The 20,442-nt window shown below is 46.0% G+C and overlaps 1 protein-coding gene across 3 annotated transcripts in view; it reads left to right on the forward strand.

Moving 5' to 3' along the window:
- Window positions 1-18,264, forward strand: part of CD22 (CD22 molecule) — a 29,047-nt gene extending 10,783 nt beyond the window's left edge. Inside the window, exons 3-17 of one of the 3 annotated variants that reach the window (XM_084905133.1) lie at window positions 6,848-6,889; window positions 7,198-7,287; window positions 8,808-8,876; window positions 9,094-9,462; window positions 10,406-10,711; window positions 12,041-12,319; window positions 12,444-12,707; window positions 13,731-13,988; window positions 14,194-14,457; window positions 14,539-14,802; window positions 16,076-16,172; window positions 16,336-16,411; window positions 16,581-16,705; window positions 17,099-17,183; window positions 17,470-18,264. In XM_084905133.1, the coding sequence (XP_084761259.1) occupies window positions 6,848-6,889; window positions 7,198-7,287; window positions 8,808-8,876; window positions 9,094-9,462; window positions 10,406-10,711; window positions 12,041-12,319; window positions 12,444-12,707; window positions 13,731-13,988; window positions 14,194-14,457; window positions 14,539-14,802; window positions 16,076-16,172; window positions 16,336-16,411; window positions 16,581-16,705; window positions 17,099-17,183; window positions 17,470-17,601 (2,720 nt within the window). In that variant the 3' untranslated portion in view covers window positions 17,602-18,264. Of the gene's footprint in view, window positions 1-6,847; window positions 6,890-7,021; window positions 7,141-7,197; window positions 7,288-8,807; window positions 8,877-9,093; window positions 9,463-10,405; window positions 10,712-12,040; window positions 12,320-12,443; window positions 12,708-13,730; window positions 13,989-14,193; window positions 14,458-14,538; window positions 14,803-16,075; window positions 16,173-16,335; window positions 16,412-16,580; window positions 16,706-17,098; window positions 17,184-17,469 lie in introns of those variants that run through there. The other 2 variants (XM_084905134.1, XM_084905135.1) reach the window with 2 other exon arrangements.
- Window positions 18,265-20,442: the final 2,178 nt, after the last annotated feature.

A 20,442-nucleotide genomic window follows, 5' to 3' on the forward strand; every position in this document is an offset into this window, starting at 1 on the left:
GGACCCCACTTTGCAAACCATTGTCATAGTTGATATAGAAGGTTCATGGAGATGAGTTAATGTAAATCAGGTAGAATCATTTGGCAGGAAGTAAGGGCTAACAACGGTTAGTTATTAATACCACTTATACCAGAGGATCTGGCCTTCTTTATTTTTTCTTATTTATTTATTCATTTATTTATTTTAAGAGAACTTTATATTTTTCAATCACAGTTTGCATTCAATATTATTCTGTATTAGTCTCAGGTGTCCAGCATAGTGGTTAGACAATCATATATATTACAAAGTGTTTCTGCCAATATTTCCGGAACCCACCTGGCACCATACATAGTTATTAAAATATTTTTTAATAATTTTTTATTTTCAATTATAGTTGACATACATCATTATATTAGTTGCAGCTGTATACCCAAGTGACTGGAGATTACATAACTTAATAAGTGACCACGACAATAAATCCTGCACACATACCTTCACCTTTTTCACCTAACTCCCCAACCCCCTAATCTGGCAACCAACAAAAAGTTCTCTATGAGTCTGTTTCTGTTCTGCTTGTTCATTTTGTTTGTAGATTCAGTTGTTGATAGATATGTATTTACTGCCATGTCATTGTTCATATTTTTGATCTTCTTAAAGAAGACTCTTCAGCATTTCATATAATACTGGTTTGGTGGTGATGAAGTCCTTTCGCTTTTTCTTGTCTGTGAAGCTCTTTATATGTCCATCAGGTCTAAATGATAGCTTTGCTGGATAGAGTAATCTTGGTTGTAGGTCCTTAATTTTCATCACTTTGAATATTTCTTGCAAATCCCTTCTAGCCTACAAAGTTCCTTTTGAGAAATCAGCTGACAGTCTTATGGGAGCTCCCTTGTATGTGACTAACTGCTTTTTTCTTGCTGCTGTTAAGATTCTCTCTTTGTTTTTATCCTTTTGCCTTTTGATTATGATGTGTTTTGGTGTGGGCCTCTTTGGGTTCATCTTGTTTGAGACTCTCTGTACTTCCTGGACTTGTATGTCTGTTTCCTTTACCAGGTAGAGAAAGTTTTATGTCATTATTTCTTCAAATAGGTTTTCAATGTCTTTATCACTCTCTTCTCCTTCCAGTACCCCCATGATGAAAATGTTGGTATGCCTTAAGTTACTCAAGAGGCTCATTATACTATCCTCATTTGGGGGAGAATCTTTTTTCTTGTTGTTTTGATTTGGTGTTTTTTGCTTCCTTATATTCCAAACTGATTATTTGATTCTCAGCTTCATCTACTCTATTGTTGAATCCCTATAAATTATTCTTAATTTCAGTTAGTGTATCCTTCATATATGACTGGTTCTTTTTTATGCTATTGAGGTCCTCACTAAGTTCCTTGAGCATCCTTATAACCAGTGTTTTGAACTCTGCATGTAGTAGATTACTTGTATCCATTTTGTTTAGTTCTTTTTCTGGAGTTTTGTTCTGTTTTTTTAATTTTTTTATTTGAGCTATATTTCTTTGTCTTATCATTTTGGTCCCCTCCTGGTATTTGTTTCTATGTATTAGGTAGAACCACTATGTCTCCTAAGCTTGCTATTGTGGGCTTAAGGGGCCCAGGCAAGGCCAACCTGTGAACCAAGGCTAGATGCTGCTAGTGCTGGGCCTAGGACAACTTAGTGAGAGGTATGAGACTTGCTGAGGCCAGATGCTGCTTGTTTAAAAGATTTTAAGAAAATCTGAAGCATGAGCCAAAATAGGCCATTCCTGAGGTAAACCTAGTGGAAACAGTTTGAATGGACTTGGAAGTTGGTGGGACAGGGTCTCAGGGAATCACCAAGGTGGGGCAAACAGTGTGAGCCAGGTTGAGGGAGTCTCAGATATGGCACCCATCTACAGACTCAATGGGGGAAGGGCTCATCAAAAGAACAATGGCTTCTGCCAGAACTTCTGCGTGGGAGAATGTTGCTCCTCCAGCCCTCCCCCTGATGCCAAATAATTCAGTTCCTCTCTGTATGTTTCTGGTGGCTTCCAAGCTACTGCCCCCATGCTGGAGCTCAGAGGGAGTGAGTCTGAGTAAGTTTGTGCATGGGCCTTTTAAAAGGAACTTCCTGGGACTCCAACAGCTTCTGTCTCCATCAGACTCTAATTTGGCTGGTTTTTACAACCAGAACTTATGGTAAATTCTCTTCCTGGCACTGGAACCCTGAGTTGGTGAGCCTAGTGTGATACTCCTCAGAGGGTACCTTCACAGCTGAGACATCCCTCCTGATTTTTAACCACCTCACATGAGTGTGGCACCAACCTTCTGAGCCTCTGCCCCTCCTACCAGCCCTGATGTGGCTTCTTCTTTAATTTCATAGTGGTAGGACTTGCATTCAGCTTAATTTCAGGTGGCTCTAAATTATGGTTGTTCTGTAGTTTAGTTGTAATTTTGATGTGATTGTGGGAGGAGACAAGGACCTCATTTACCTACACTTCCATCTTGACTCAGTTATTACAAATTATAGACTATATTCCCTATACTGTACTGTTTTTTATATCTCATGACTATTTTGTATCTACCAATTTATATTTCTTAATCCCTTCACATTTTTCACCCCCTCTGTCATTGCCCCCCTCCTCTCTGTCAACCATAAGTTTGTTCTCTGTATCTATGAATCTGTTTCTGTTTTGTTTGTATTGTTCTTAAGATTCCACATATGAGTGGAATGCTGCCTATGGTTTCTTCTAGGATTTTTATGGTTTCACAATTTACATTTAAATCTTTTATCCATTTTGAGTTTATTCTTGTGTATGGTATAAGTTGCTGGTCTAGTTTGTTTTTTTGTTTGTTTGTTTGTTTGTTTGTTTGTTTTTGTAGGTATCTGTGCAATTTTCCCAAACTACTTATTGAAGAGACTGTCTTAACTCCATTGTATTTTCTTTTTTTTTTCTTTTAAATATATATTTTATTGATTTTTTACAGAGAGGAAGAGAGAGGGATAGATAGTTAGAAACATCAATTAGAGAGAATCATCCATCAGCTGCCTCCCCCACACCCTCTACTGGGGATGTGCCAACCAGGTACATGCCCTTGACCAGAATTGAACCTGGGACCCTTCAGTCCACAGGCCAACGCTTTATCCACTGAACCAAACCGGTTTCGGCTCCATTGTATTTTCTTGCCACTTTTCTCAAATATTTATTGAGTGTAATGTCTTGGTTTGATTTCTGGATTTTCTGTTCTGTTTTGTTGATTTATATGCCTTTTCTTGTGCCAATACCATCTTTCAGACTTGGGTAGGGGCCACACAGCAAGAAAGGAGTGATAGCCCAGGCATCTATCTCAGTGGCATCTACGGTAGTTGCCTGTCTCCATTGCTTCCCTGGTGTGGGTGAAGTGGTGAGACTCAAGCCACCCAAATAGGAGCCCATCTACCTCTTTGGAAGGAAGAGTGAAGGCACCAAAGCTACTGTTTTCAGGAGTTATACTCTCCGCCTTGCCTTTTTCATGCAGTCCTGGCTCCAGAAATCAAGGCATACCCATGGGCCAGTTGCCAAAATTCCTCCTGTTACAGGACCATGAGCAATGCCTGGAGCTGTGTGGCAGAGGCTTCCAACACACCTTCTTGGTAATAAGTAGATTTTAAGTCCCCAGTGGATCTGTGCTCAGCTTGGATGGGGCAGAGTCTCAGGGCTGAGCAGACAGTCTTGGCTTCCCATCAGCCCTGCCCTTGCACATGCGCCTCCAGACCTCTGCCTTCCATAGCTCCCCTGAGTTTCCACCTGGCAGTCCAGATTCCCCCAGGCTCACCCAGAACTGGGGTTCAGTGCAGGGAGCATTAGGGAGAGCTAGCTGCAACCTCAGCAGTTAGCCCTCTGTGTGCACTCGTGCATCTCCAGACCCCTGCCCACCATGGCTTACCCAAGCCTCCCAGTCTCTGTGTGTCTTTCTCACTACCTGACAGTTCAGACTCTTCCTGTATGAGCCTGGGTCCACAGTGTTTCGCCCAAAACTAGGGTTCAGTGCAGTTGGAACTGGGGATAAGTGCAGTCAGGGATTTCCTTCCCTCTCCTACCAGAGAACGACATCTAGGCACTCAGCCGCCCTTCCTCTCTGCGTGCATGTCTCCGTACCTCAGTCCTTTGCAGTTACTCTGACTCTCCATGTGCTTTCCTCTTTCCTACTAGTTGTAGAATTTCCATTCAGCCAGCTTTCCTGTGGTTCTGGATGCTGTCCTTTCTGTCTTTTAGTTGTAGTTTTGAAATTGTTGTGCAAGGCAGCAGTTTAGGTGTTTACCTATGCTGCCATCTTGATTTCTTCCCTGATGAAGTTCTTCAATGCTCTTTTTTTTTTTATTATTATTATTATTGGATCATTTATCTTCCTTTATTTATTTATTTATTTATTTTTAATTTTTTTCCTTTTTAAAAAAAATATATTTTATTGATTTTTTACAGAGAGGGATAGAGAGTTAGAAACATCAATGAGGGAGAAACATTGGTCAGTTGCCTCTTATACCAAGGTACATGCCCTTGACTGGAATTGAACCTGGGACCCTTCAGTCCACAGGCCAACGTTCTATCCACTAAGCCAAACCGGTCCCAGCCATTTATCTTTCTTTTATTAAGCTGTATAAGTTCCCTGTAGATGTTGGAGATTAAACCTTTATCAGTGATAACATTTGCAAATATGTTCTCCCATACAGTGGACTTTCTTGTTGTTTTGTTGATGGTTTCTTTTGCTGTGAAAAAGCTTTTTATTTTGATGTAGTCCCATTTGTTTATTTCCTCTTTAGCTTCCATTGCCCTAGGAGCAGTATCAGTGAAGAAGTTCTTTCGGCATATGTCTGAGATTTTGCTGCTTGTGGGTTCCTCTAGTATTTTTATGGTTTCCTGTATTATGTTCAAGTCCTGTATCCATTTTGAGTTTATTTTTGTGTGTAGTGTAAGTTGGTGGTGTTTCATTTCTTTATCAACCACTGTAAAAAAAAAAAAATTGACAGTTTGGTGTCTTTATTTTTGTTTGGTTTCATTTCTCCATTGACAAAGTTTTCAGTTACTCACATTTTTGTATTATAAATAAGTCTTAGCTAGTCCTCACAGTGGTCTGTACAGTGATGAGAAGACATGGTGTTGGTCTTAAAATAGTTAGCATTTTGCCAAAATTAGTTTGGCTCAGTGGTAGAGCATCGGTCTGCGGACTGAGAGGTCCCAGGTTCGATTTTGGTCAAGGGCATGTACATTGGTTGTGGGCACATCCCCGGTGCAGAAGGCGGCTGGTCGATGTTTCTTTCTCATCGACGTTTCTGCTCTCTGTCCCTCTCTCCTCCTCTCTGTAAAAAGTCAATAAACTATATTAAAAAAATGTTAGCATTTATTCTAGGTAATGATTTGCCACAATAGTTGGTTTCTTGTTTTGAAACACACTACATTAGGAGGGAAAAAGAGGTAGAGGACCCTCTTTGAGGGCACAGAGTTGAACCCACATTTCTTATGAACAAAGACAAGTGCTTAGGTACAAAATAACGTCAGTTATTTGTACAATATTGCTATGAATCTACACACGTTTTAAATATATTCAAATATTTTGTATTTCTCAATAAAGTCTTCTTATGTTTAACTAAAAGCCTAGTGCATGAAATTCGTGTACTGGTAGGCTCCCTCATGGCTGCTGGCTGCTGGCTGGGTACTCCCTCCCTGCCCCCGGCTACCTGCCACCACCAACGGCTGGGGCCTCCTGTCACCACCGCCAGTCAGGGCCTCCCTGCCTTCCCCCGGATGGCCCCACACCCTGATTGAACTCCTGGTTGAGGGGACAATTTGCATACTGCACTTTTATTATATAGGATTTTATTTTTAATGTATCTCTTTTCTTTTTAACTGTAAGAGACATTTATTGGGTAAATTACAGAGGTAGAAAAAGTAATCCTAGAAAAAATGGGCATAGCAAACAAGTTCTAGAGGTAAAGGAAGGGCTGTTGGAGCTTGGGAGTGAGGAAGCTAATAGTAATGTGGCGGCCCTGATGGGGGTGGGGTGGGGGAGGGAAAAGCATAGGCATGCTCCTGGGAGGGAGAGCACTCTATTTTATTTTTCATTATTTTACCTTTTTTATGGAAAAATTGCCTTATGGTTAGTTATATGGCAAAAACATTTGTGGCAAAAATTCTTGCAGCAAAGATGATACAATCAAGGCACCTAGAACCTCCCAGAACATCACTGCTTTTTGAAGACCTTGTTCTTCCCTCTTTCTATTCCTAATGCCCAGCAATCATTAGAGTATAGTGGTGCCAGAGTGAAGATTTCTCAGAAGCTTCCCTTATCATCTGTAGAACTTGCATGGCTTTGCTTATTGTCCAGTTGTGGTCTCAATACTCACGGCCTAGACACCTGATAAAAGTGGTGAGGTTTTAGTTCCAAGACTTGCCCATGCAATAATAGTTCACATAAGTTATCTTCTTTCTGATATCTGTGAGCTCTTTCTCAACCCTTGGAGGCTCCTGAGACATCAAATGTCTCTGGTCGGATCCTGTACTTTTCACTGACAGTGAAACTAAACAATAAATACTTTCAAGCTGACCTGTGCCTTTTGCAGCAGGTTGACAGTTCTAATCTGCTTGGATTGAGTCATTGACATTTCCTAAGAGCTGGATAGAGGGGCACTTGTGAAGGAGCTCACTCTGAAACTCATCTGATGTAGAAACTCCATACACTGAGAAAAAAAAACTGACCACAGAGTGTTCCTTCCGAACTGACGCCAAACCCATATCCCCCTCATTGCCTCTTCTCCCCACTCCCCTTGGTCACCTTCAGAGCCAGGGAGAGGCAGGAGGTGTGGCCAAAGAGGGTGAAAATTAGTTACTGAAGACTTCCAGTTGTGCTTCTCCTTTCACTCTCAGATGCTGCCAGGGTCTCTGAAGAGAGAAGACACCAGGAAATAGGTAAAAACTATTTTTGTTTTGGTGGCTTGTGTTTTTTTGCTTTCATCAACCAAGATGGAGCAGCTACTGTATTGCAGGCACAGTTCTTGGGGTTACAATGGGTACCCCCCCTCCCTCTCTTGTGTGTTATAGCAGGTTGTAGAGGCCTATCTTTGAGCATCTCCCCTGCTGGGCTTGGTGAGCCTTCTGAGAATAGGATGGTCACTGGATGTCCAAGAGGGAAGAATGAACTCAGGGAGGCTGACTCTGAGGTCCTGAACAGTGTAGCCTTGTCCTGAGTCTTTGTGCCTATTGCCTACTGTCTGTAGCCTCCACGCTCCACCATGCTTTAGCAGCCTTTCAATTCCAGGCCTGGAGCCCACTTCTTGTGTCCAGGAGACTTTCTGGAGCTCCTTCAGGTAAGCACACAGCCCCTCTCCCATTCATCTTGGAATTATTAAGCCAGTTCTCAGTGAGAGGGTGGATGCTGGCTGCTGGCACAGTGGCCCAGCTGCTGAAGGCTAGTCTTTGCATGGAATCTGGCCTTGCCATAGACCTTGTGGAAACTCAAAGGGGATCCAAAGTACATTTCTAAAAATACTGACCCTGCCAAGTTTTTCGTGAAAAATGTAAAGTAGTCCCTATGGCTAAAGAAGTATGTACCCTAACTCCATGTGAGAGATGTATGTCACTCTCCCCTCCCCTTCTCACCCCCACTCCCATAAATTGAAGAGTTTGAAAATCCTGCAGTAAAGAGTCTTATTTAACTTTTTAAACCCAGCTTCTCTCAAATGGATGTGACCTTGAAGACTTGTGTGTGTGTGTGTGTGTGTGTGTGTGTGTGTGTGTGTGTGTAACACTATTAGTGCCTTCCCCTATCCCTGCCTGGGCCAAGCCAGCACAGTCACTACACCTAGGGACAGACCTCTTCATGTTTAAGCAGCTTAGCTTTTCCCACACCAGGTACTGGATACCCAACAGCCTTTGGCAGAAGCCACACAGCTGGGTGTTGGGGGGTGGGGCGGACACTGATGTGTGGGAAATGTTGTCTCAGTGGGTGGGAGGGGCACAGATCTGTCCTGAGAAAGGAGACACACTCTGTGGACACATCCTGCCTGGCTCCCCAGGGATGACACCACCATGCAAATTGAGACTTAAATTTAACTTTATGTAAATGTAACTTTGTAAAAATATAGTGATGTGGTGGCCAGCTCACTGGAGAGAAGGAGAGAGATAGAAAGAGGGAGAGAGAGAAAGAGAGCAGTTGAACACTGGCAGTCTTTGGGCTGTCTGTGGTGCACAGACAGGCTGCTTGTTTATGTTGTGTGTTTTTTTAAAGCAGGATATTTCACATGGCAATTTGGCTTCTCTTGAAACAGTGAAGATCAGGCGGTGCTGAGTCCACATTCCCACTTGGCCATAATTGGCTAGACCCAGGATCACCTGGTTGATTTATGTTTCCTACAGCCCCTGGAGCATCGGAGAGGAACCCCTGGACTTCTAAGTCTTCTCCGACCCCTTTAAATGCTCTCCTAATAACATCATACTAATTATTAGGTCATGTCTCTTCCCTATGTAAACCCTTCACTAGTTGCCCCAAAGTGAGCTCCAAGTTCCCTATAGCCTGGCACTTGCAGTGCTCAGTCATCTGGTGTTACTCAAAGCCTGAGAGCTGGGCAGGAAGTTTATACAATCATGGATGGTAGATGGAAGCATGGATGGATGAAAGAAAGGAAGGAGTGCTGGGAAGAGAGATTGAGAGAAGCATGGCATACCAAAGAAGCCCAATCTGCATCTAGAACCCCACATCCCTCTATGCAGTCAGACATGGGATTCCGGGATCAGGGACAAGGGATCGGAACTCAGTAGAAGAGCAAGAAAAGTCATTTAGAAGAAGTAAGTGACAAGGTGGCTCAAAGACACTCTCTTTCTGCCCCAGGCTCCCGTTCTAGGCTCCTGCCTAGACACAACACCATGCATCTCCTAGGCCCCTTGTTTCTGCTCCTCGGTAAGGACTGTGGTCTGGGCTGGTGCTTGGGTTCTGGGATGACCGTGGAGCTGGAGGAGGAGGAAAGATGTGGCACAGAAAAGAGTAATTGTGGGGTAGGGTTTGTGTCTTGCTGTGTGTGTGTGTGTCTCCCTCTCTCTTCAGAGGGGATTCTTTACTCCTTTGAAAGCTCTCCATGCCCCTCAATAATGCTTTCTGATCTTGTGGGGGGTTTCAGAATACTTAGCTTCTTCTAACTCACACCGATGGAATGTTGAGCACCCGGCCATCCTCTATGCCTGGGAGGGAGCCTGTGTCTGGATTCCCTGCCACTGCATAATCCCAGGAATGGTCCTAGAAAACCTAACTGTGTACCAGAATTATGTATATGACAATAAGACCAAGAACTATAATGGGATAATCCTCTATGAGAAGACAAAGTCACAGGTGCGTGTCTCTCAGGAAAGAGTGAAATTCCTGGGAGATGAGAAATCCAACTGCACCCTTCACATCGACCCTGTAAAAGCCCAAGACAGCGGTCAGCTGGGGCTGCTGATGACAGCGAAGAGTGAAAGATGGATGGAGAATATAGTCCTCAACGTCTCCAGTAAGACCCTGGGGATGGTGTCCTTTACCTTGGGCAAGGGAAGGAGGGAAGTGGGAAACCAAAAACCAGGTGGCCTACAAAGGCCAGGCAGGGGGTGCCAATGAGTGACTCAGCAGCACAAGACAATGGGGCTATGGCCAAACTGGAACATGCACTTCTGCCCATTCTAAAATTTGGATGCCAGGTGACCTGATTTTTCAAGAGAAAACTCTCGATTTTTAAGTAAAATCTTGCAATGTGTTAAGTTAAAATCTTGCAAAGTTGGTGGTTAATTTTAACTGGCCCTTCGTAGCTAAATGACACATGTAGGGACAGATGAAACAGATCTGAGGCCTTCCCCTCAGGCATGTGCTCACTCCATTTTATAGCCTGTCTTTGGTGGGGGGACTAGGCAGCTCTATGTTTGAAGTAAGATGTAGCTTCAGACCATGCCGTTTGAGGGTACCCCAGCCCCAGGAGAGCCAGGATTGGCTGTCCACAGTCCTGATCTATTCGAGGAACCTCTTAAAGGAGTGCTGTTAGTGGCGCCTCCAATAATGAGGTCATTAGACAGTGCAGTTTGTTGTCAAAACTAAGAAATGCATGAACTAAACTGGTGAAATTCACTTAGCAGTGGTGGGAGAGCGATCTTGAAAACATTTATTTATTTGTTTGTTTATTTATTGAAAACATTTAGAAAGCAAGCATTTGGGAGTGAGAATAAAATAAGTACAAAATATGACATGTAATTCCTAAGGAGGTTCACAAGACCTTTCAGAGGATGCTTTCCCTGAACAAAAGTGATTCAAAGCAGAGAAAGGCAGGCCTGGAGAGAAGTGGATGGACTAGTAAGGGGATCCCAAAAGGCTATTTGGGCCAGAGCGTCTAAAGCCAGGTGTGAGGGGCTGGTATGCAGCAGTCCTCAGTTTTCCAGGCTGCCACCATGCTCTCTTCTCTTTTGCAGAGACGGCTCCTCCACCTAGCATTGAGGTCCCTCCAGAAATGTGGGAGTCACAGGAAGTCACTCTGACTTGCTTGCTGAATTTTGCCTGCTTTACACACCAGATCAAATTACAGTGGTCCCTGCAAGGGTCACTTCAACTTTCCTCTGTCCTCTCGACTTCCCTGACCACCAAGGCTATCTTCACCCAGAGCAAGCTCACCTTCCAGCCGCAATGGACTCACCATGGCAAGAATCTGACCTGCCAGGTCTTGAATGACACAGCAGACAGTCTGCTCTCTCAGGAAACGGTGTGGCTAGATGTGAAGCGTGAGTCTCTTCAATGCTCCTATGGGAGGATGAGGGACTTGTTCTCTCCACCCAACCTCTCAGTGAGCACCCAGGGTAGCAGAGCCTCCACAGAAGGAAGCATAATCAGTCTGTGGGCCCCAGAGCTGGGAGTAGTCCAACTGAGCTGGATTCCCTCCTCCACCATCCCTGTGGTCAGCCCTGGTATATCTGGAAACTGACTCATTTCAGCATCTGCTTATAGGAGTAGGGAACCATTTATCTGCCCAGAGCCATTTGGATATTTTTAACATCATTTGTGGGCCATACAAAATTATCAACTTAAAAATTAGCAGCTATATTTGATCGTTTGATTAACTCACCCCTAATGCCTTGGCAGGGCCAGACCAAAGGATTTCATGGGCCTTATACAGCCTGTGAGATGGATGTTTCCCATCCCTGGTCAGAATAAAATATTTTAATCTATCCTTAAGCCATGACATGATCATTAGGTTAGGTTTTATTGTTCTTCTTTGGGGAGGACGGAGGGATTTATTTATTTATTTATTTTTTACATTATTCATTCATTCGTTCAATAGATATTTGTTGCAAACCTACTAGGTGCAAGGCCTTATTACTGCTGCTGGGGAGATAGCAGTGAGCAAAGTGCTTGCCCACGTGGAGCTAGCATTAGAATGGGAAAGGCAAGCAAAAAGAGATCAACAAGGAAATAAAGACCAAAACAGTAGGTAGTGCTAAGTGTATTAAGAACAAACTAAAGCAGGGCTCGGAAAGAGGAAGACTTCTGTGACTCAGGTGAACTTGTGCTGAGGCTTGAATGAAGGGAGGGACTGAAGCAGGCAGATATTTTTTAGAAGATTTCAGGAAGAGGAAAGAATGAGGAGAAAATTTTGAAGAAGGAACATAGTGTATCTGTGGCAAACAAGGGCCACAGAGCCCCAGCACAGTGTCTGAGGGGCCCAGTGTAGGAAAGGATGGTTTAGAGGGACCAGGGCACTTGAGCTTGTAGGCAGCAGTCAGGTTTTAGATTTTATTCTACATGTGGACTCCACAGAATGGTTTCAAACAAGGGAGTGACAAGGCCTGATTGACAGTGTTAGGAATGCTGCTGGCTGCTGGTGGAAACCAGACCTGCAGGGACTGGGGGTTGGGGGAACAGAGACAGGAGTTAGGAGGCTGTGATGGTTGCCAGCCCATAATTGTTGACAAGGGTAACGGTGAGGGGCTGCATCCCCCACATGCTATACGCAGGCCACTGTTTTATCAGAAGAAGGGCCTGGAAACTTCTCGCTACTTTACACTCTCTAAGAATTCCCTGTCTCCTCCCTCACTGTCCCTCTGCTCCTCCAGACAAACCAAAGTTGGAGGTCGTTCCCAAAGAAGCCATTGTAACAGAGGGTGATCCTGTGACCATGACGTGCCAGGTCATCAGCAGCAACCCAGAGTACCAGACTCTTTCCTGGTTCAAGGATGGAATCCCCATGAGAGAGCAGGAAACACTGCAAAGGGAGCAGAAGACTCTCAAGCTAACTCTGCCTAAAGTGACCAAACAGATGAGTGGAAAGTATCGTTGTGAGGCCAGCAATGATTGGGGCCCATCAGCATCAGAAGCGGTCCTCCAAGTGCTCTGTGAGCCTCCTGGGAGCTGTGGAAGGGCAGGCAGGGAGTTAGTGGGGTGGAACCAAGGCCCTTAAGAGGCCAGCAGCAGAGACCTCTGCTCAACTCCACCACTTGCCTCTTCCCCTTTTTCCAGATGCTCCAGAACCTTCCAGGGTTCAGATCTTCTCCTCGCCAGCTAAGGAGGAAAGTACAGTAAATCTGACTTGTATATCACAGGCCAATCCTCCTCCAACCAATTATACCTGGTATCACAATAACATTGAAGTATGGAGAGGAACAGATAAGACCTTTCAGATCTCACAGGTCCTCCACAACCATGCTGGGAATTATTTCTGCTTGGCAGAAAACAGTCTTGGTCCTGGAGGAGTTGACCAGTATGCTGAATTGGATGTCCAATGTGAGTAGTCAGAGTCTCTGGGTCCTAGAGGGAAAAGATGGATGTGGGGGTGGAGGAGGAAGCAGATGAGTGTAGGGCATTCCTGGGTCCTAGGATGAACAGCAAGCAGAAGCCAGGCCCTCCTGACATGTAAGCTCCTTGGGTGTTCTGCTGTTGTTCACAGCTGTATTCTCAGCACCAGAAGAAGGCCTGGCTGGTGGTAGGTGCTCAGTAGATGTTTGTTGAACGAATAAACTTCTTGATGCCAGGGCCCCTTGAGGGACACAGAGACTTGGCATCACTAAGCAGTGGCTGTATCCCAGAGGGGGTTCTGAAGTTTGAGGAGAACTGGGAAAAATGTGTCACTACCTCTCCATCATCAGACCCTGTTTAACACAGTGAATCTTGTCATTGAGTCAAGCCCAGGACAAAGAGAATTTAATAGTTTCTTGGACCCTGGAACATTATCATCTGGACCAAATACACTGATGGGAATGCCCAAATCTTGAACATCTAGATATATCGCCTGATATGTGATAGCAGCAGTGGCTTATTAAGTGTTTACAAACACCACACTGCTTTAAGGACATCATCTTATTTTGTCCTGGCAACAATCCCATGAGGTTAGATATTCTTAGAACCTCATTGGGCAGATGAGTAACTGGTCACACAGTTCTAAATGGTAGAGCCGGCAGCTTCAGAGCCGTGATGATGATGATGATGATGATGATGATGATGATGATTATTGCTGTCATTGTTACTAACACTCATGCTGCAGCCACCCAGCTGTGTGTGCCAGACCCTTGCAAAGACCCACAAACAGCACCACATGTTCTCTGTCAGAGCTGTGCTCCTAACCGCTGCTTCAACCTGCCTCTAACCGCAGCCAGGCCAGACAAGAAGGGCAGGGTTTCTGTCCTCACACAGATGCCAGAAGGAAGTTCGAGCCTTCCTGTGGTTAGTTTAGGAACTATGTGAATGCCTGAAGGAACAGGTATTATGACCACTGACTTTTCTTCACCCATTTCTCTCATTTCCTCCCAGATTCCCCCAAGGAGGTAACCATGGTGATTCAAAACCCCACACCAATTCGAGAAGGAGACAATGTGACCCTGTCCTGTAACTATACTTCCAGTAACCCCAGTGTTACCAGATATGAATGGATACCCCGTGGCTCCTGGAAAGAGCTAGTACCTGGGGTGCTAATGATTCAAAAAGTTGCCTGGAATGCCGAGCCATTCACCTGCGCAGCCTGTAACCAGTGGTGTTCGTGGGCTCGCCCTGTCAACCTGCAGGTCCAACGTGAGTGACCCGGGCAGGGGCCTCTGGGAGGTGGCTTGGGTGGGAGATGTGGTTCTAAGGGCGAGGAGGCTGAAGCCTGAACCAGAATCTTTACAGAGAATTGAGGGGATAAGAGTCAGACCTCAGCACCAAGGGGAGAGGAGCTCCTGGGGACAGGATGGGAAAATGGGACCCAAGAAGTCAGACTGAGGCCCTTGCTCTCCAGATGCCCCCAGAGATGTCAAGGTCCTGCTGATTAGCCCCCATTCTGAGATTCACTCCGGACACGCAGTCCTCCTCCGGTGTAACTTCTCAAGCAGCCGTCCCACAGATGTCCACTTCTTCTGGGAGAAGAATGGGATCTTTCTGAGGGAGGGAAGAGAACTGAGCTTTGGCTCCATCTCCCCAGAAGATGCTGGAAGTTACAGCTGTGTGGCCAGTAACTCCATAGGACAGAGCACATCCAAGGCCTTTGTGCTCCCAGTGCTGTGTGAGTAGCTGGGCCTGGACCTAAGAGCAGACAAGGGCAGGTAACTGGCGACCTGGGTCCTGATGTAACTTCTTCTTACAGATGCACCTAGGAGGCTATGGGTGTCCATCAGCCCCAAAGACAGCGTGATGGAGGGGAAGAAGGCAGTCCTGACATGTGAGAGTGATGCCAACCCTCCCATCTACCAATATACCTGGTTTGACTGGAATAACCAGAACCTCCACCATAATCATCGGATGCTGAGACTGGATCCTGTGAAGGTCCAGCACTCAGGCGCCTATTGGTGCCAGGGGTTCAACAAACTGGGTGTGGACCGGTCGCCCCCCAGTACCCTCACTGTCTATTGTAAGGCCCTTCCCTCTTCTTCTCTGGCCTTAGCCACTCCTGTAGTTTTTGCCCTGAGACTGTGCATTCCAGACTACCTACCCCATCTTTCCTCTCCTCTCCCTCCCTCCCTATCCTGCCAGGCCAGCCCCACCCATGTGCTCAAAGGCCCTCCCCCTGCACACAGCTCCATGGCTTCCCTCCTCCCGCTTGGTCTCTCCTGGCTCTCTCCAGGATCATTCCCCGGGCAGGCTGCTTCCACCTTCCAGACATCCTGAGCTCCTACGGGGTCCCTCTCTCTGTCTCTCTCTGTCTCTCTCTGTCTCATCCTTAGTGTTTTTTTTTAAGACCATAAAGTAGATGGTAAAAGACTAAAATAGCATGAAAGGGTACAGAGTAGAAATACCTCTCCTTTCTTGCTCCCTGAGAACTCTGCTCTCTCCTTCAAAGCCTTCATTCACTGTTGGCAGCGGTTTACGTCTCCTCAGAGGATTCTGTATGTGCACAGTGTGCATCTATCCATCTGTGTCTACACAGCCTTCCTTACACAAAGGGTAGCAGGGCTCACACTTTGCCCTGAATCTCCCCTCTACCCGCCCCCCTAATCTAATAACACCACCTGGAGAGTGCATACAGAGGGTGTGTGGAAACATAGGGAAAATGTTGTATTTATTTATTATGCTTTTTTTCAGATTTATAATTGGAGCTATGTTTTTAAATTTAGAGGACCATTGCCTGCAAAACTGCACACTAAAGGGAAGTAGCCTGAGTGTGTTACTTTGAAATGTAACACCGTCTAAACATAATGTTCCCTGGTTTCCACTTGGCGGGCACCCTGGAGACCTGTCTCTTTTCCTGAAGGCTACGCCGTATTCCAGTGTGTGAATGCTGCTCAGTGCCCTTCTCACTCGTGTGCAGTCTCTTGCTTGGGCACCCCTGCAAGGATAGTTGCAGGACAAACTTCTACATGGAATTGCTGGGTCCAAGGACAATTCTGTGAAGTTCTAGTAGTATGGCCAAGTGCTCTCTGAAGAAGTTGTACTTTATAAGGGTTAGTGCTTTGTGTGTGCTCCTGCCTGTCACAAAGCAGGTCCTCCCAATGGCAGGTCTAGAGGGGGCGGCCTAGCTTCCCTCTCTTTGCACTGTGTCCTCACTGGTGGAGGTCACGTAGGACAAAGGACAGGGCTCTACCAAGAAAAGATGAGGATGCCCTCCAAGCAGATGTCCAGGGCAGAGTAGGTTGGTATCTGACTGAGACACTGTCCTCAATGGAGGGTCCTCCTTTCCCCATCAGATAGCCTGCAGACCATCAGCCGGCGAGTGGCCCTGGGACTGGGGCTGTGCCTGGTCATCCTCTTCCTGGCATTCTTGGGAGTCAAGTTTCAGCGAAGGTGAGCTCCTCTCACTGCCCTCCCTTTCTCTTCCTTCAGCTTTCCCTCTTTCCCTCAGCCCATTCCAGGGAATAACTCCTTACTCAGTCCTATAGGTCCAGCTCACCCATTCCACAGGGCCTTCCCCACCTTGCTCCTCACTGAGCGTGTCTTTATTTATTAGCTGGAAGAGGATTCAGAGCCAGCAAGGGCCTCAGGAAAATTCCAGTGGGCAGAGCTTCTTTGTGAGGAATAACAAGGTAGGATGGAAGAAAGACAAAGTGCAAGCAGACCTTAAGTCAAGCAAAGAAGCAAAATGAAGGAGGGCTTTGAAGAGGACTGTGGAGAAGCATGGGCTGTCAACCTCCTGGGAAGGGAACTGCGGTGGGGAAAGGAGGGGTGAGAGCTGAAACCCTGTCCCTCATGCAGATTAGAAGAGCCCCCCTCCCTGAAGGCCTCCAGTCCCTGGGCTGCTACAATCCGGTGATGGAAGATTCTATCAGCTATGCGATGCTGCGCTTTCCTGCTGGCGAGACTGACACACCCAGGATTGGGTACTGAGGGGACCGGGAGGGTGACATCTGCATCCTGGGAGGGTTGTGGGAGGAAAAGCCCATGCCCCACCTGCCATCTTTGCCAGGCACCACTGTGCTCCCATTTCCTCATTCTAGCTCCATGACAACCCACCCCCTTTGGTAAGTAATGGTCTCAGGAATTGGACCTGCTCCTTCAAGCCAGGAGAACATATGCCCAGAGTCAGTCTCTGTCACCAAGGTTAAGACTGTGGTACTCACTCATTTGACAAATCAGCTCCTGCTGTGAACATTAGGTGTACACAGAAAGGACTGAGAGGCTGGGGTGCTCTTGGAGTCTAGGGAAGTTAAAAGAAAGGGCAGAATTCATGAGAAATGCTTCATTTGTGGTTATCTATCTGCCTTCCCTCTCAGGGATGCAGGGACCCCAGAGGTGCACAGACCTTCCCTAAACAGGGACAATACGGTCACTTACTCTGTGGTGCAGAAGCGGCAAGTGGTAAGAGGGCAGGGTGTGGAAGGAGGGATTGGAGGGCCTGGCCCCACTGTGAGCCCCAGGTGGGGAGGCTTGGTCTCAGCGGTGTCAAGGCTAGGTGAGGGGAGGTGGCTCAGGCATAGGGCAGGCCCCTCCCACTCTGAGATGCCAACAGCAGCTGATTTCTGAACAAGAGTGTTCCCGCTTAGGCTAGAGGCTGTCCCCCCCCCCCCCCCCCCCACAATGGAGTCAACAAGAGAAAACAGTGGGTCAGGTATGTGGCTTTCTGACCATGATGTGGCTTTCTCAGGGCGACTATGAGAACGTGATTCCAGATGCTCCAGAAGACGATGGGATACATTACTCGGAGCTGGTTCATCTTGGGGTTGGGGAGCGGCCTCTGAGACAGGAAGGAGTGGAGTACGTGACTCTAAAGCACTAATGCATCAAATTGGCTGAGGTGGAGGTGCCTAAGGGCCGTCGGGATAGTCATGGCCCCTGCAGTCCCTGTTGCTCAATCGAGAAGTTACACAACCTCTCCTTACATACATACACACATGCGCGCGCACACACACGTACATATGCTTGCACAATTACTGCACCCCAGTCATACAGAGAACTTTGGGCATGGCCCAGAGACAGTCTTCCCTCTCAGCATTGGTAACCTCAACCATCCCAAAGGCCTGGCCCTATCCTTCCCACTCTCCTTCCCTCCCAGAAAATCATCTGAACACCTAGCCTGCACTGTACAAATCCTCTTCCCCTCCCTAACCATCTGCCACCACCCACCCCCTCCAACACCCACCCCAGCTGTCTGTATCCCTGGGGAGGTCAGCTGTCGCTAGCTTTTCCTTTTCTCCTCCACATCCCCTTAACACCCCACCCTCCCACCCCACTCTGAGAGCCCCACTCACTAATCTTATACCTAATAAATCTGGAGCAAAGTCCAAAGGAAGGGACAGAAATGAGGCAGAAAGAGAAACTATCTGGCACTGACTTCTCCTCTCTGTGTCAGGGGTTGGTGGTCTGAGACATACACCAGTGTGAACAAACATGTAACAAGCACAGAGTTGCACAATAAAAATGTCTTGATTATTTCAAAGAATCAGTGAGCTAATTCTGGTCTGTGGAATCAGAGTCGGACAGAGATGTGGGCCGGCCTCATGGATGGGGCTTAAGGAAAAGGGACAGGAGTCAAGGTAATTTCATGATCAAATCAGCAGATTGAAAAGTCTGTTAGCTTGTTTCAAAGAGCCCACTGGCTCTGCCTCTTCTGCTTTCCTAGCCAAGTCACCTTGGGCCTTGGCCATCTGCTTATTTGAGCCTCAGATGGCTCAGTGTAGGAAGTGCTGTATAATCTTACATGCTTGAGTCCCGTTATGAGAAGCCTTATGCAATAGCTAAAAGTCCCCACACCAAATTCCCATCTTATTTGCATCTCTTGAAGAATGCAAAAAGAGGAAGCCAACCCGTTACAGCTATTCTCAAGAGTGACCCTGCCAAGTTCCTTTTACAATCCAAGCTGCCTAAGAGCTCCTTGAAGGCCAGCTGCCTTGAGAAACCTCTGAGTTTTTCTACCTTCCTCTGTCTCTCCACCAATTCCCTCTTGTATTCACCAATTCTGACTTCCCCGGAGGTCCTTGCAACTTCCCTCCATTTGTCAGGTTTGATCTCTCCCCTCCAATTCTCTTGCTATGCCAATGGGCAAAGCCCATTCTCTGTAGGAGCAAGAAGGTGTGGTTAATCCACTCTCTTCCCTGTCCCCCTTTCCTCTGCTCAACACCGAAGGCTCGCAAAGAGAAGAGGAGGTTCTGCTCATCCTCAGAATTACAGAATGAGGCACTGATTTATCAGTCTACTTTGCCCTCATTTTATTTTTGTTTTTTTGCACTTTATCTTTATTGTTGAAAGTATTACTATTCCCTCCCCAGGCCTTCACCACACATTGTCTGTATCCATGGGTTATGCATATATGCATACAAGTTCTTTGGTTGATCTCCTCCCATCCCTCCCCACTTCCACCCACAGGCTTCCCTATGAAATACTTTAATGACTCTATTTCTATTTTGTTTGTCAGCTTATTTTGTTCATTAGATCATGTGATAATTGTCTTTCTCTGACTGGCTTATTTCACTTAGCATAATACTCTCCAAGTCCCTCCATGCTGTCTCCAGGGTAAGATACTCTTCTTTTTATATAGCTGCCTAGTATTCCATGGTATAAATGTACCACAGCCTTTTTATCCACTCATCTGCTGATGGGCACTTGGGCTGTTCCCAAATCTTAGCTACTGTAAACTGTGCTGCTACAAACATAGAAGTTCATATATTCCTTTCTTTTTATTTATTATTTTTTAAAATTTCTTTATTGATTGAGGTATCACATATTTGTCCTCATCCCCCCAATCCCATCCCTCACCCCTCCCCACTCATGCCCCCACACCCCTATTGTTCTTGACCACTGGTTAGGCTCATATGTGTGAACACAAGTCCTTTGGTTGATCTCTCCCTTTTATCCCCACCCTCCCTCTGAGGCCCAACAGTCTGACCCATGGCTCCTTATCTCTGGTTCTGTTCTTGTTCATCAGTCTATGTTGTTCACCATTTCCCCTAGATGAGTGAGATCATGTGCTACTGGAAATACACTTATAAGAACCGAAAATGAGATAAGCAATAATCGTTATGCTGAAAGGCAAATGAATCAGTATGTAGTGAGTGTTTTTCTGGGCCAACAATTCTTTTGAGACCCAATTTCAATGTCAAACAGTTCGTTATGTGTATATGTCAGCAATGATATTTCAGTTCTGTATATTCCTTTCTGATTGGTGTTTCAGGCTTCTTAGAATACATTCCTAGAAGTGGGATCACTGGGTCAAATGGCAGTTCTATTTTTAATCTTTTTAAAATATATTTTATTGATTTCAGAGAGGAAGGGAGAGGAAGAGAGAAACAGAAATATCAATGATGAGAGCGAATCATTGATCAGCTGCCTTCTGCATGCCCCCCACTTGGGACAGAGCACAACCCCAGCATGTGCCCTGACCTGGAATCAAACAATGACATCCCGGTTCATAGGCTGATGCTCTAACACTGAGCAACACTGGCTGGTCTATTTTTAATATTTTGAGGAAACTCCACACTGTTTTCCATAGTGGTTGTACCAGTCTGCATTCCCAGTGTATGATTGTTCCTTTTTCTCCACCTCCTTGACAGCATTTGTTGTTTGTTGACTTATTGATGATAATCATTCTGGCAGGTGTGAAGTGGTATCTCATTGTCCTTTT

Source organism: Pipistrellus hanaki (genome assembly GCF_964339955.1).
Source record: "Pipistrellus hanaki genome assembly, chromosome: 15".
In the NCBI taxonomy this organism is placed as follows: domain Eukaryota; kingdom Metazoa; phylum Chordata; class Mammalia; order Chiroptera; family Vespertilionidae; genus Pipistrellus; species Pipistrellus hanaki.